At 33.8% G+C, this 12,050-nt stretch overlaps 1 protein-coding gene across 1 annotated transcript in view; it reads right to left on the minus strand.

Moving 5' to 3' along the window:
- Positions 1-10,557: 10,557 nt before the first annotated feature.
- LOC132170336 (homeobox-leucine zipper protein ATHB-14) overlaps positions 10,558-12,050 on the minus strand; it is a 7,786-nt gene continuing 6,293 nt past the window's right edge. Inside the window, exons 15-18 of the mRNA XM_059581278.2 lie at positions 11,777-12,050; positions 11,516-11,627; positions 11,174-11,323; positions 10,558-10,899 (exon numbers count right to left, since the gene is read on the minus strand). The exon at positions 11,777-12,050 is cut by the window's right edge and continues 52 nt beyond it. Coding sequence (XP_059437261.1) covers positions 10,753-10,899; positions 11,174-11,323; positions 11,516-11,627; positions 11,777-12,050 — 683 coding nt within the window. The 3' untranslated portion in view covers positions 10,558-10,752. The remainder of the gene's footprint in view (positions 10,900-11,173; positions 11,324-11,515; positions 11,628-11,776) is intronic.

Below are 12,050 nucleotides of genomic sequence, written 5' to 3' on the forward strand. Positions count from 1 at the left end.
ATTCTTCCAACGTAACGTATTAAACTATATATATTTAGTGCACGTAATCACACATACATTTTATGTTTATATTTTAAAAATACACATAAAAATCACGTATTTACCTGCTCTAAAATATAGATGTCAATTTAACAAACTAAATTACAAATAAAAAATCCAACACAATTTAAAAGAAAGTTGTCCAAACTTTATTGTAGTTACAACCAAATTGGTTAAAGTCAAAAAAATCTTGATCTATATCTTCATGTTTCAAGCAAATCACTTTATTCACATGCTCAAGTTCAGCAGATTTTAAGCCTTTTAAGACATCAAAGTCAACGACCACATTGTTAATGGAAGAAAGTGTCGTGGTCCTGAGACAACATACCATGCATTGTTCACCTTTGATGAATATATTTCTTCTCTTTTCTAGACACCAAGGATGCATCATGCACATCACTTTATTATAGGAGACCATACCACATAAGTTTTAGAGTGATAGAAAGATAATGTCGTGATAAATAGATAGTATCACACTCTCTTTTATTAGCTATTCTCGCACGTATCACTTTCGAAATTTAGATAAAGATAATATTTCATCCTAAATCTTAAGAGTAATGTTATATATTATGTTTTTATTTTATAACTATCTCACAATGCCGATGTAATAATCTTAACCAATTATTAAATTTTTTTTTTTTTTAGATAATGACTAATCCGACTGTAACATGGTTGATTGAGAGTCTAAGACTGTCGTGTCAATATTGTAAAATAATTGTGAAATATAAATTTGATTTCTAGCATTATTCAAATCTGAAATAATAACAAGCTATTGACTATAATCTATAAGAATTATGCTAGAAACTACACTTTTATCTCATCATTATTTTACTATGCTAATAGGCAGTGCCGCATCAGCCTTTTTTTTAAAAAAAAAAATCAAATAATGATTGGTACGGTTACATTAACAAAACAGAATAATTGTATGATAAAAGTACGATACTAACATTAATCGATCTACAAATGTCAACTGTCTCTTATACATTGTCAATTCAAAGCCTATATTAAAAAGGGAAAATTGGGCTCATGAACCACAAAAACAAAAACTAAAAACAAGAATCAAAATCGTGGGTTAGAATATAGCCGATGATAGTGGTTGGGACTAATTTTTTTTTTTTTTTTTTTAGTTTAAGATTGTTTGAAACTTTGATTTTTATACTTTAAGCCAAGTTCATATATAAGAGGCAAACTTTCTAATAATTGCCATCTACTCTTGTCCTTTTTGTTCTAGTATGACCCACTTAGCTATATGCTATTCCACATTGGATCTAAATACTTTCAATTTTTTTTTTTAATAAGAAATTTATTAAGAAAACAAAACTTCAAGAATACAATATGATACTACCATGAATAAGCCATTGGCCCAAATTCTTAAGCCCAATAGATACTCTAAGGTCTACTAGTTAGAAAAGCTAAAATAACTAGAAAGCCTCCACAATCATAGACCCACTAAGTGGAATTACCTTTCTCTAAATTTCATTTGAATCGGAGAATATTCAGTTAGTTATAATGGAGGAGTATTTTTATTTCATTAAAAAATGAAAAGACAAAAATACATCTCTACTATAACTAACTGAATATTATATCCAGATCATTTGAACTAGAGATGATCCTGTTCCTTAAACAAAAAGTCTAATATAAATGAGGCGGATTATCCTAAAATGAGATATGAGTTATTTTCTCCCAAAGCTCTCTCTATTTTTTTTTTTTTCCCTCTACGAATGTTTTACTAACTTAAGTATGAAAGGCTTCCCGCTGGCTCCTGGCCATTCCGATGGCCTTTTTTTATTTCGCAGGTGACCCGTCAACCAATTAAGCTTTGCAAAAATTCTCTATGTGGGAATTGAGCTCACATAGCATTTTTTACAATAAAACAGAGGCCACCCCCTAAAATTATCAAAAGAAAAATATATCCATATAAATTTGAAAAGAGCAAACACACCCCCCATGGGTGGATTTGATGACCTCGGCAGTTTCCATGGGTCATTAATTTCTTTTTACAAAACTCTTGTTAATTTCTAAAATCATTTCAATTATATAACAATTTATTAAATAATATATATATATATATATATTTTTTTTTACTTTCTTGGGTGCAATGAGGAACCTTGTACACATGCAAAAAAACAGACACTGCCAAGTAAACCAAAATCTTTTCTCACCACATTATTATCATTTCCAAGTTCACAACCCAAAAATTCAAACATAGAGAATTTGTCTTGTATAGTTTGTCTCTCTCGTCCAACACAAAACCCTAAAAACAAAAAACCAAAAAGAAAACATCATCAATCATGAAAACTCCTCAAAATTTCCCAAAACCCATCCTGCAAAACCCCAGACTTCCATGCTGACTTCCCATTCCTCATCAACTCTCCTCCCATCCACCATCATTACTCCTTCCACAAAAAACCCTAATCTCTCCCTCCCTCAAACAAGCTAAACTCCAAGCCACCCAGTCTTGCCTCACAAGTCAACCCAGAGCCCTAAAAATCCCACACTCCCAGACCCATGATAGGCTACACTCTACTCTACTTTACTCTACTCTACTCTACTCTACAAAAAAAAAAAAAAAAATCAAATCTTTTAAGATGAGGAGAGAAGCTAGAGATCTGTTGCTTCCTTGGGGTTTGTAAAGGTGGAGATGTTTGCAACTTTAATGGGTTTTTATTGGTTTTTGTTATGGAAACAAACAGTGGCCATGAAAAAGGATAATCCAAAAAAACCAAAAGCACGCCCATCTGAATCTAAAGAATCTGCAAAAACAAAACAAAAAAAAAAAAACAAAAAAAAAAATGAAAAGAGCTTTTTGTGTCTGTCGACGAAAGTGGACAGCTCAAGAGAGAAGCCTCCACGCGGGAACAGTTTCTTTCAATTTTTTGGTCTGCACCAAAAAGATAGATAGAGAGAGAGAGAGATAATAAATAGTTTTTGTACAGAAATTTATTAAGCCATGGAGAAAAAAAAGAGCACGAGGCTCGAAAATACAGTGCCTTTCGCACTCACCTTTAAAACGCCTCGTTTTTCAAACACTGAAAAGGGAAACTAAATTTGATCAAAATCCCCACCCTACCCCTCTTCTCGCAGGTGGGTCCCGCTTTGACAACCATCATGGTCATGGTGGATGCTCATCATCATCATCCTGGTCATGGGCATGGGCATGGGCATGTGGGGGATGTATAATATATATATATATGTTTACGTTGGGTGGCGTATCCGCGTATGTGTGTGATGTAGAGGCGCACGCGCGGGCCCACTTTTCCTCACACCGCTAAGAGAAAAGATTGTACCGTGCTCTGATTGGTCAGAAAGCGCTGGGGCTTTCGACCGAAGAAATGTGACTTTTTTTTTTAAATTCACGGTGTTTGGGTTGGACCCGTAAGGTGGTGGCCTCATCCATGCAATTTTGTGGTCTGGACTTGACAATAATACCCCTGTAATTTTCGTCCGACGGTGCCGAAAGTAATGGCAATACCTTCGATTATAAGGCTGTTTATTTTTTGGGAAATTAAGTAAAAACACGCATGTGTTTTTTTTTTTTTTTTTGGTTATTTGAACTTTAAAGGTTAGCTTTTAATTGATATATTTGAGACTCATTTTAAATTTAAGACTTTCATTGGCTTTTACGTCAAATAGGTTCTTACTCCGTACGTTGTAAAAAAATTATGTAAAAAATTGTCTTTTGATATATATATATATATATATATAAATAAACTTTTTTATAAAAGTGAAAGAAAAAGTATTTTGGGAGGAAAATTCTTTTTAGCAACTTCGACAATATACCACTTATTAAAGGTGACATTTTTCAAGCATTTTGATGCCTAAAAATAACATAAATTTTGTAGTTTAAGAATCTAAATTTTTTTTGAAATTGTAGGGAGTGTTAATCCGTACCACGGATGATCAACCATTAGATTAGCTTTTACTAAAAAAAAAAAAAAAATTGATGAATATTGTCACATCAATCTAATAGAATGGAATGAGATGCAATGATAAAGGAAGGCAGTGGCCGTTATAGGCCATGGCCACCCCCAAACTCATAAGGAAATAAAAAAATTATAAATTAAATTTTTATTTGCATATCGACCCCTAACAACACAATTTATTAGCACTTAACTACAACTTATACTAAACTCTTCCTCCATCGCTGGTGAGATGGAGAGTAAAATGTTATACCTAAAATTTGTCATGAATGTAGCAACAATTAAATTTGATTTCATTATGAATTCAATAAGATCTATAAGAGAGATCAAAAAAAAAAAAAAAAAAAAAATCTATAAGAAATTAGCTTATAGTGATGTGAAAATGGAAAGGGCGGTTACTTACTAAAATAAGAGTAACCATATTTGGTAAAACCAAAAAAAAAAAAAAAAAACAGAGAAAAACAAATGGTCCTCCTGGTCCATTTGAAGCAGAGAGAGAGAGAGAGAGGGAGTAATGGGGTGTGGGCACGCCTTTTGAAGCAGTATGTAGGGAGTAGGGAGGTGGAGATCAGTGACGTGGCTGTGAGGGTTGAACGGTGAAGGTGTTGGTTTGGCCTACGTGGCTCTGTTGCTGTCCGGACAGTGGAGATTTTTGTGGACCCTACCCAAATCTGTGACCAACAGAATTAACGATTCTCATCAGTGGTCCCGTTTCAATCTGGGGCCCACTCCCCAACTTCAAAGGAAAATTAATGGAGACGAATATTCTTGTTTAATTATTGTATTCATTTCGATTTTCGATTTTGGGGAAAGGAAAGAAGAAACATTAATAATCTGTCATTTCAAGTCTCTTGTAATTTGTAATTTGATTTGTCAGTTTATTATAAGGATAAAATATGAACGAAAAAATTAGGGATAACTTCAGAAAACCCCCCTGAAGTTCCAGCCGATTTGAAAAGACCCCCCTGAATTTCCAAAGCTCTCACTTAGACCCCCTGAACTTTGGTTTTCTCTCACTTTGGACCCCTTTAACATTAAACTACGTCGTTTTGGATGTTTTATACCCATTTTACCCTTCCTCAAAACTATGTCGTTTTGTGTCCTAAAATCACAACACATATCCAGCCCAAAACGACGTCGTTTTAAGCATAATTTTTTTTTTTAATTAAAAAAAGTAAAATATATATATAATAAAAAATAAAATTAAAAAAAAAAAAAAAAAAAAAGGGGTGGCTTCAGCCACCCCCTTGGCCAAAATGGGGTGGCCGGACCACCCCATTTTTGGCCAAGGGGGTGGCTACAGCCACCCCCTGGCCGATCTGGGGGTGGTCGAGCCACCCCCATGGCCAAGGGGGTGGTCCGGCCACCCCCTTGGCCCCAAAAAAAAAAAAAAAAAAAAAAGGGATGGGGTGTTTTTGGGGGTGGCCGGACCACCCCCAAGGGGCTGGGGTGGTTTCGGCCACCCCATACCGGCCGTATGGGGTGGCCGAAACCACCCCCAGCCCCTTGGGGGTGGTCCGGCCACCCCATATGCACCCCCCCGTTTTTTTTTTTTTTTTTTTTTTTTTAACCCTTTTGGGGGTGGCCGGACCACCCCCATGGCCAAGGGGGTGGTCCGGCCACCCCCAGACCGTCCAGGGGGTGGCTCTGCCACCCCCTTGGCCAAAAATGGGGTGGTTCGGCCACCCCATTTTGGCCAAGGGGGTGGCTGAAGCCACCCCAGTTTTTTTCTTTTTTTTTTTTTTTTTTTTTTAATTTTTTTTTTTTAATTTTTAATTTTTTCTTTTTTTAAAAAAATAAAAATTAATGCCTAAAACGACGTCGTTTTAGGCTGGGTAATTTTAGGACACAAAACGACGTAGTTTTGGGGAAGGGTAAAATGGGTATAAAACATTCAAAACGACGTAGTTTAATGTTAAAGGGGTCCAAAGTGAGAGAAAATGGAAGTTCAGAGGGCTTAAATGAGAGTTTTGGAAATTCAGGGGGGTCTTTTCAAATCGGCTGGAACTTCAGGGGGGTTTTCTGAAGTTATCCCAAAAAATTATGATAAATTTCACAAGGTCTAATGTATTTCATGGATGACAAGAATCATTTTAAAGAATTAGTCCAATATGTGGTTTACTGATTTACAATTAATTTTTGTTGTATCAAAATGAATTTAAAACTTTTTAAGGTATACCAAAAAAAATAATTTAGTCATTGCAGTCAAATTCTGTTTACTGACTTAACAGATTCTGATAGTGTGAAACTTTAGAGTCAATAAAATTGTGATATTTGTCATATTTAAATCAATGTAACACGAACAAAATATGTTAAATTAGTGGACGAAATTTGATTGTAGGGATTAAATTGTTTTTTTGGCATATCTCAATGGTCTTTGAACTCATTTTGATACCACATAAAACTAATTGTAAATCAGGTAAATCACAATGACTAATTTTGCATTTTTTCCTTAAATTTATTATTTCTTATCTACTTAAATTTTTGAAACAAGTGTTAATAATTTAACATAGTATCAAAGTGTTTCTAATTAGTAATTTAATCGGCTGGAAATCATATTTTATAAAATAAAAGTTATTAGGTCGAATCTCCTCCCCTTCTTTCACATGTTGGCCTCACTTATTATGGGGGAGAGTTAGAATTTTCTCAAGAAGGACTTGTCCTAGCTAGGAGAAAGAGTAGCTTTCACAAACTGGTTGTATGCTACATTGCCATTCCGGGATACATGTACATGATTGACCCTCCATGTTTCCAAGCAACTCAATACACTGCGGGCGTCATCAATGAGAGGGCCATACATGCTCCAATTTATGCCATCCTTCCAAAGTGCTTGCACCATTTAGGAACAAGATCTTTTTTCAGTTTAAATGAATTGGATAATATTTAATTAGTTATAGTGTTTTAAATGAATTGGATAATATTTAATTAGTTATAGTGTAGGAGTGTTTTTATTTTTTTATTTTTTGAGAGGACAAAAATACTTTTCCACAATAACTAACTAAATATTATCCAGTTTAAATGAAATTGAGAGGATCCTAATTCCACCACCTAAATAGAATCATCTCTTAACTCTACCCATTTGTAATCTCAATTTATTGCAGAAATTGGTTGCTCTAAGGGTCAGTTTGAGTGTGCGTTTAAGGGATTTAAGAGTGCATTTAACATTTAAAAAACTTGTTTGGTAAACAAATTAAAAACAATTTTAAGGATTCAAAAAACCTAAAAATAATCAAAATACACTTAAATCAAAAGTTTAAAAATAAAACTTATTTTAAAAATTATTATTTTTTTAACTTAAAAATTCTATTTATTAAACACAATAGCAAACATATTTTAAGAGCTATCGAAATTTTCAGCGAGGAGTCAATGAAGGGTTCTATGATATAATTATTGTACGTAGTATTCAGTATTATTATTATTATTATAATAAAAAAACGATAATTTGTTAGTAAACAATAATAAAATTTATAGCATAGCACTCGATGGAATCCTAAAGTAGAGGATTCAAACTTTCACAAAAGAAGAAGAAGAAAGAGGATTCAAATCTTTCATCATAAAGAATAAAAGATTCTGCAGAGAAATAGATATTCCAAAATATAATTAATTAATTAATTAAGAAAGATAATTGCTGGTTTAGGCCAGCTGTTTGAGCTTTGTAGAGTTAATGCTATTTCCACAGTGCTTTAATTAATGCCACCCACCCCTAAAAGCTGCTGCTACACATAACATTTTGGCTTTCTCTGCCTCACCTGACACCCCTCTTATTTGAATTTTCATATCATATATATATCAAAATTTATTTAAAAAATAAAAAATAAAAAATAGAAGGTTGGTGTCATTTAAAGACCCACCAATCATTAATGAGATTTTTTATTTTTTATTTTTTTTTAGGTTTGATAAAATAATATTAAACAGATGATAAGAGATAGATGAGGAAATGGAGTCAGGTAGTCAACATTACAGTACAGTTCAAACAGAGCAAAAAGAAGAAAAAAAGGTAGTCAAAAATTGACTTGACATAATAAACTCCAATGCCATGAAAGGGACTGTTGGAGAGAGTAATATGTGAGCAGCTGCAACTATTTAGCAAAGACTTTGAATATTAAACAATTCAAATCATCATTGTTTATTCTAATAAATAATTTTGGTAATTGGTGAATCTATATATTTCAGTTCAATATTCAATGGGGTGGGCCTCTCTTGTTAGTAATTAAATTCACAATTTTTAATCTGTCTAAATTTTTAAATATGTGATGGATTAATATTGAAAGTAAAAAACACACGAAATGTAGCAGAGCCATTGTAAGGAAACACCACTCCGATGTCTGATGAAATGGGTGTTTGATGCTTGGTTCATTTGAGCAAGATTTAAATATTAGGAAAACTATATTTTGCTCTCATGAACGATAATACCTTGACACTTATTTTTTATGAACTGCTAACTATATTATTTTGCCTTCATGAATTATCATTTTGTGTCCAAAATCTTCTTTCGTCAGTCAAAGTCATTAACTCAGACAGTCAACTCATCACTTTGCGTCACTTTGTCCCATGAACTATAATGCATTGCCACTTTAACCGTCTGAGTTAACGGCTTTAACTGACGAAAGAGAATTTTGGACACAAAATAATAGTTCATGGGGTCAAAATAGTACAATTTATAGTTCATGAGAGAAAAATACTAAGACGTTGTAGTTCATGATGGCAAAATGTAATTTCCCCTTAAACATTTATAGAATTATCGGTCTAAATGTCACATGTTTCTCATACTATTTGAGAAGCACATTTTTTTTTAAAAAATATATATATATATATTTCTCATATGCTTAAGAAAACATATATTATTCTTAAAAGTTATTTTATAAGATTTTTTTTTTAAAAAAAATGTAATAATTAGACATGATTGCTCATGTAACGTGTAATTTCAATCACCCATTACTTGGTTGGACCTGTCTATAAATCCCAAACGGGAATTTCATCACTAATCTGAAAGGTATGCGTAAAGCACAAGAAAGCACAATTTTTAATTTTTAATTTTTTTTTGGCTGAAAATAGATTTCTGCTGTTTTTTCATATTTATTTATATACTATTTTAAAATGATTATAGAGTTCTGAAAAAAAGTACCTTTAGAAGCAAGATATTCCCAGTACATTTCAGCCAATAAAAAATGGACAGAACCTTTTAGGGCTCAAAGGCATTGCAGATTATATACTATACAGACAGAAAATAAAAACAAAAAAGGATTTTCCATTCCTTCTGAGTTGTCTTTATGCAACCAAACCCTGCATAACAAAGGAAAATAAAATAAATAAGAGTCCTACCCACCAAAAAAAAAAAAAAAATAGTCATGCTCACAAATTGGACTACACAACAAAAGTACCATGACTACCTACAAGGCAGGAATATTATCATCTTATTATATTGAGTAATGACACACTCCTGCTTTCATATTCACTAATGTGACTTTTAAAATTATCATTAGATTTAGAATGAATTACGTTGATTTTAAAAGGTCATATTAGAGAATGTAAAAATGAGAATTTGTGTAGCGTGTCTTTATTATATCTGTGACCTAGCATATGATGACACATCGGGTTGGTTCATCTGATTACTAAAAGCTTGAGCAAGGAATAAGCCATTTCTATTTTCCTTTCTACCTAGTTAAGCACAATAGTTTATTGCATTGTATGTTGATTGTTGAGAGTGTGGAAGGCTTCAAAATAAATAAATAAATAAATAAAAAAGAACAAAAAATAAACTAACAAAACCCAACCACCAAAAAGAGAACAATTAAAGAAATTTGTGTATACATCAGCACAAATTAGTTTGGTTTGATAGTTTTTCTAATAATTAGTTCAATCGGCTAGATCACGCTTCATAAAGTAAAAGTCACTAGTTCGAATGCCCCCTCCCCTTTCCCTTGTTTGGACATGTAAAAAAAAAAAAAAAAAGAGATTAGTTTGATAAAACTTAGAGTACATGTTTTGTTATTTAGTTGAAAGAGAGTTTTCACCTAACATTAAAGTAAACATAATTTTAGGTGTTCTATGTGTATTTTCATTTTGCTAACACTATACCATTTTTGCTATAAAAAAAAAAAAACACTGATTTAAAAAGCATTGTTAAACGAGACAATTATTGTTCGGGTTTAATTTGGACCTGCAGTGCATTAGGTGTAGGTGTAAGAAGATAGTTGATGTTACACAAAGTGTAATAATTAGACATGATTATTCTCAAATTTGACTTTATGCAACCAAACCATGCAAAACCAAGGAAAAGAAAGTAAATAAAAACCCTAAACCAACTCCTGGTCACAAATTTGACTACAAAACACCACTCCCTTCACAAACAAACAAAAATACCATGGCTATGGCTACCCACTAGGAATATTTCTCTCTATCTATATCTGTGGCCTACATATCATGACACAAATTGGTACTTCAACCAAATTAGCAACAGTTGCATAGAAAATGGATTGTGCCAGGTGACCAAACTAGGCCAACGACCTAGGAGGAGGCCCCCATTGCTGCTACCTAAACTCCCAACATTATCTTTTTTGGTGTAAAAGTTGAACTAAATTCAAGGACTTTCTGATAAGAATGAGATTGACAGCTGAGCTAAACCCATTAAGCAAACATACAGCCTTAATACATACATATAGATATGGTTTTGATGAGATCCTGACATGTCTACATTCATATGACATAATGTCTGTTAAGTTCTACTTGCAAAAATACATAACTTAATAATATAGCTAAAGTATTTTTGAGCATCTGTGTGCGCTTTCTAACATCACACAAAAGACCAGTTTATAAACATAAAGGCCAGGCAGTGATTCGAGTCGTCGTCGTTTAGAACTTTCCATGCGACGGCCTGCTCATAAGACACTGGCCTACCCATGCTGGAAACGCATATTCCAGCTGGTAGGTATGCAAATCCCTGCAATTTGAAGAAACCCCATTAGATGCTTTTTCATTACATTGGAAAGATGATAACAATCAGTCAACAAGTGCAAGGATTATGCAGTATTATTTGATTTGGATGGCTCAAACAAATTGATTATTGGTTGTTAATAAAGACTATTATTATGCAATATTTTTGATGTTTTAATACTTTCAAATGCATTTCAGTATTATAGTATATTTTTTCATCAGCCTATGAAAAAGTATAATCACAGGTTATCCCACTGATTGAAAGTTCAAGGCAGTTTTACCTGCTGCATGATCTTGGAGAACTCAGAGCAGAGAATCTTCCGGCCGGCTTCATCAAGAATTTTGTCAAGCATTATGTCTTGAAGGGCCACAAGAGTTGTTTCAAGCATGTCAAGTCCAGCCTGGTTTGCAAAGGTGAATACAGGAGATGCCTGCAACCACATTTATGCCAATTTGGATTACCTTCCCTCTCACACACAAGACTAGGACTTCAGAAATTGTAAAAGAAAATGTTTTCCACTTCACCTTGATGTCATTTGATAAAGTCCAAGGCATATTTCACTAAGATGTATAGAATAGATGAAATTTTGAACTACAAGTAAAGAAGTAGAAAAAACTATTACATTTGTTTTCACTGAACAGCATAGTATTGCATCAGAATGGTGCCAGAGTTGCTTTAAGATAGCATCACCAGCTTGGGAGTCAACTCGAAATAGCTCTCCCCCTGTGTGGATCCTGACACATGCCATAGAGTAATAAGCATCAACACTTCAGCATGCTTGATCACCAAAACTTCATGATTGAAGGTTATTTTAACAACCCTTCAATGAAAATGAAACTTCAAAGAAAATCTGACTAGCAATAAAAGATACTTAGATGTCAACCTGTAGCTCCGACAAATCCAGCGTGCCAAGGTAAGAGCCTCAGGTGAACCAGGAAGGGGTTTGGGCCCCATATGGGAGCTAAGGCGGGAGGGGGAAATTGCCATGGCAACCCTCTGTACAGACCCTACAACACTACGCACATACTGGCGAGCCATGGCAGCCACATTCTCCCGCAAGTGGTTCTCAAAAGTAAATTGGAATGCAATAGTCAGGACTGATCTAAGGTTGTAACTGTTTGGATCAGCTTCACCATCTGGGCGGGCACCACCAGCTC

Source organism: Corylus avellana, chromosome 1, assembly GCF_965113065.1.
Source record: "Corylus avellana chromosome 1, dhCorAvel1.hap1.2, whole genome shotgun sequence".
Lineage (NCBI taxonomy): Eukaryota > Viridiplantae > Streptophyta > Magnoliopsida > Fagales > Betulaceae > Corylus > Corylus avellana.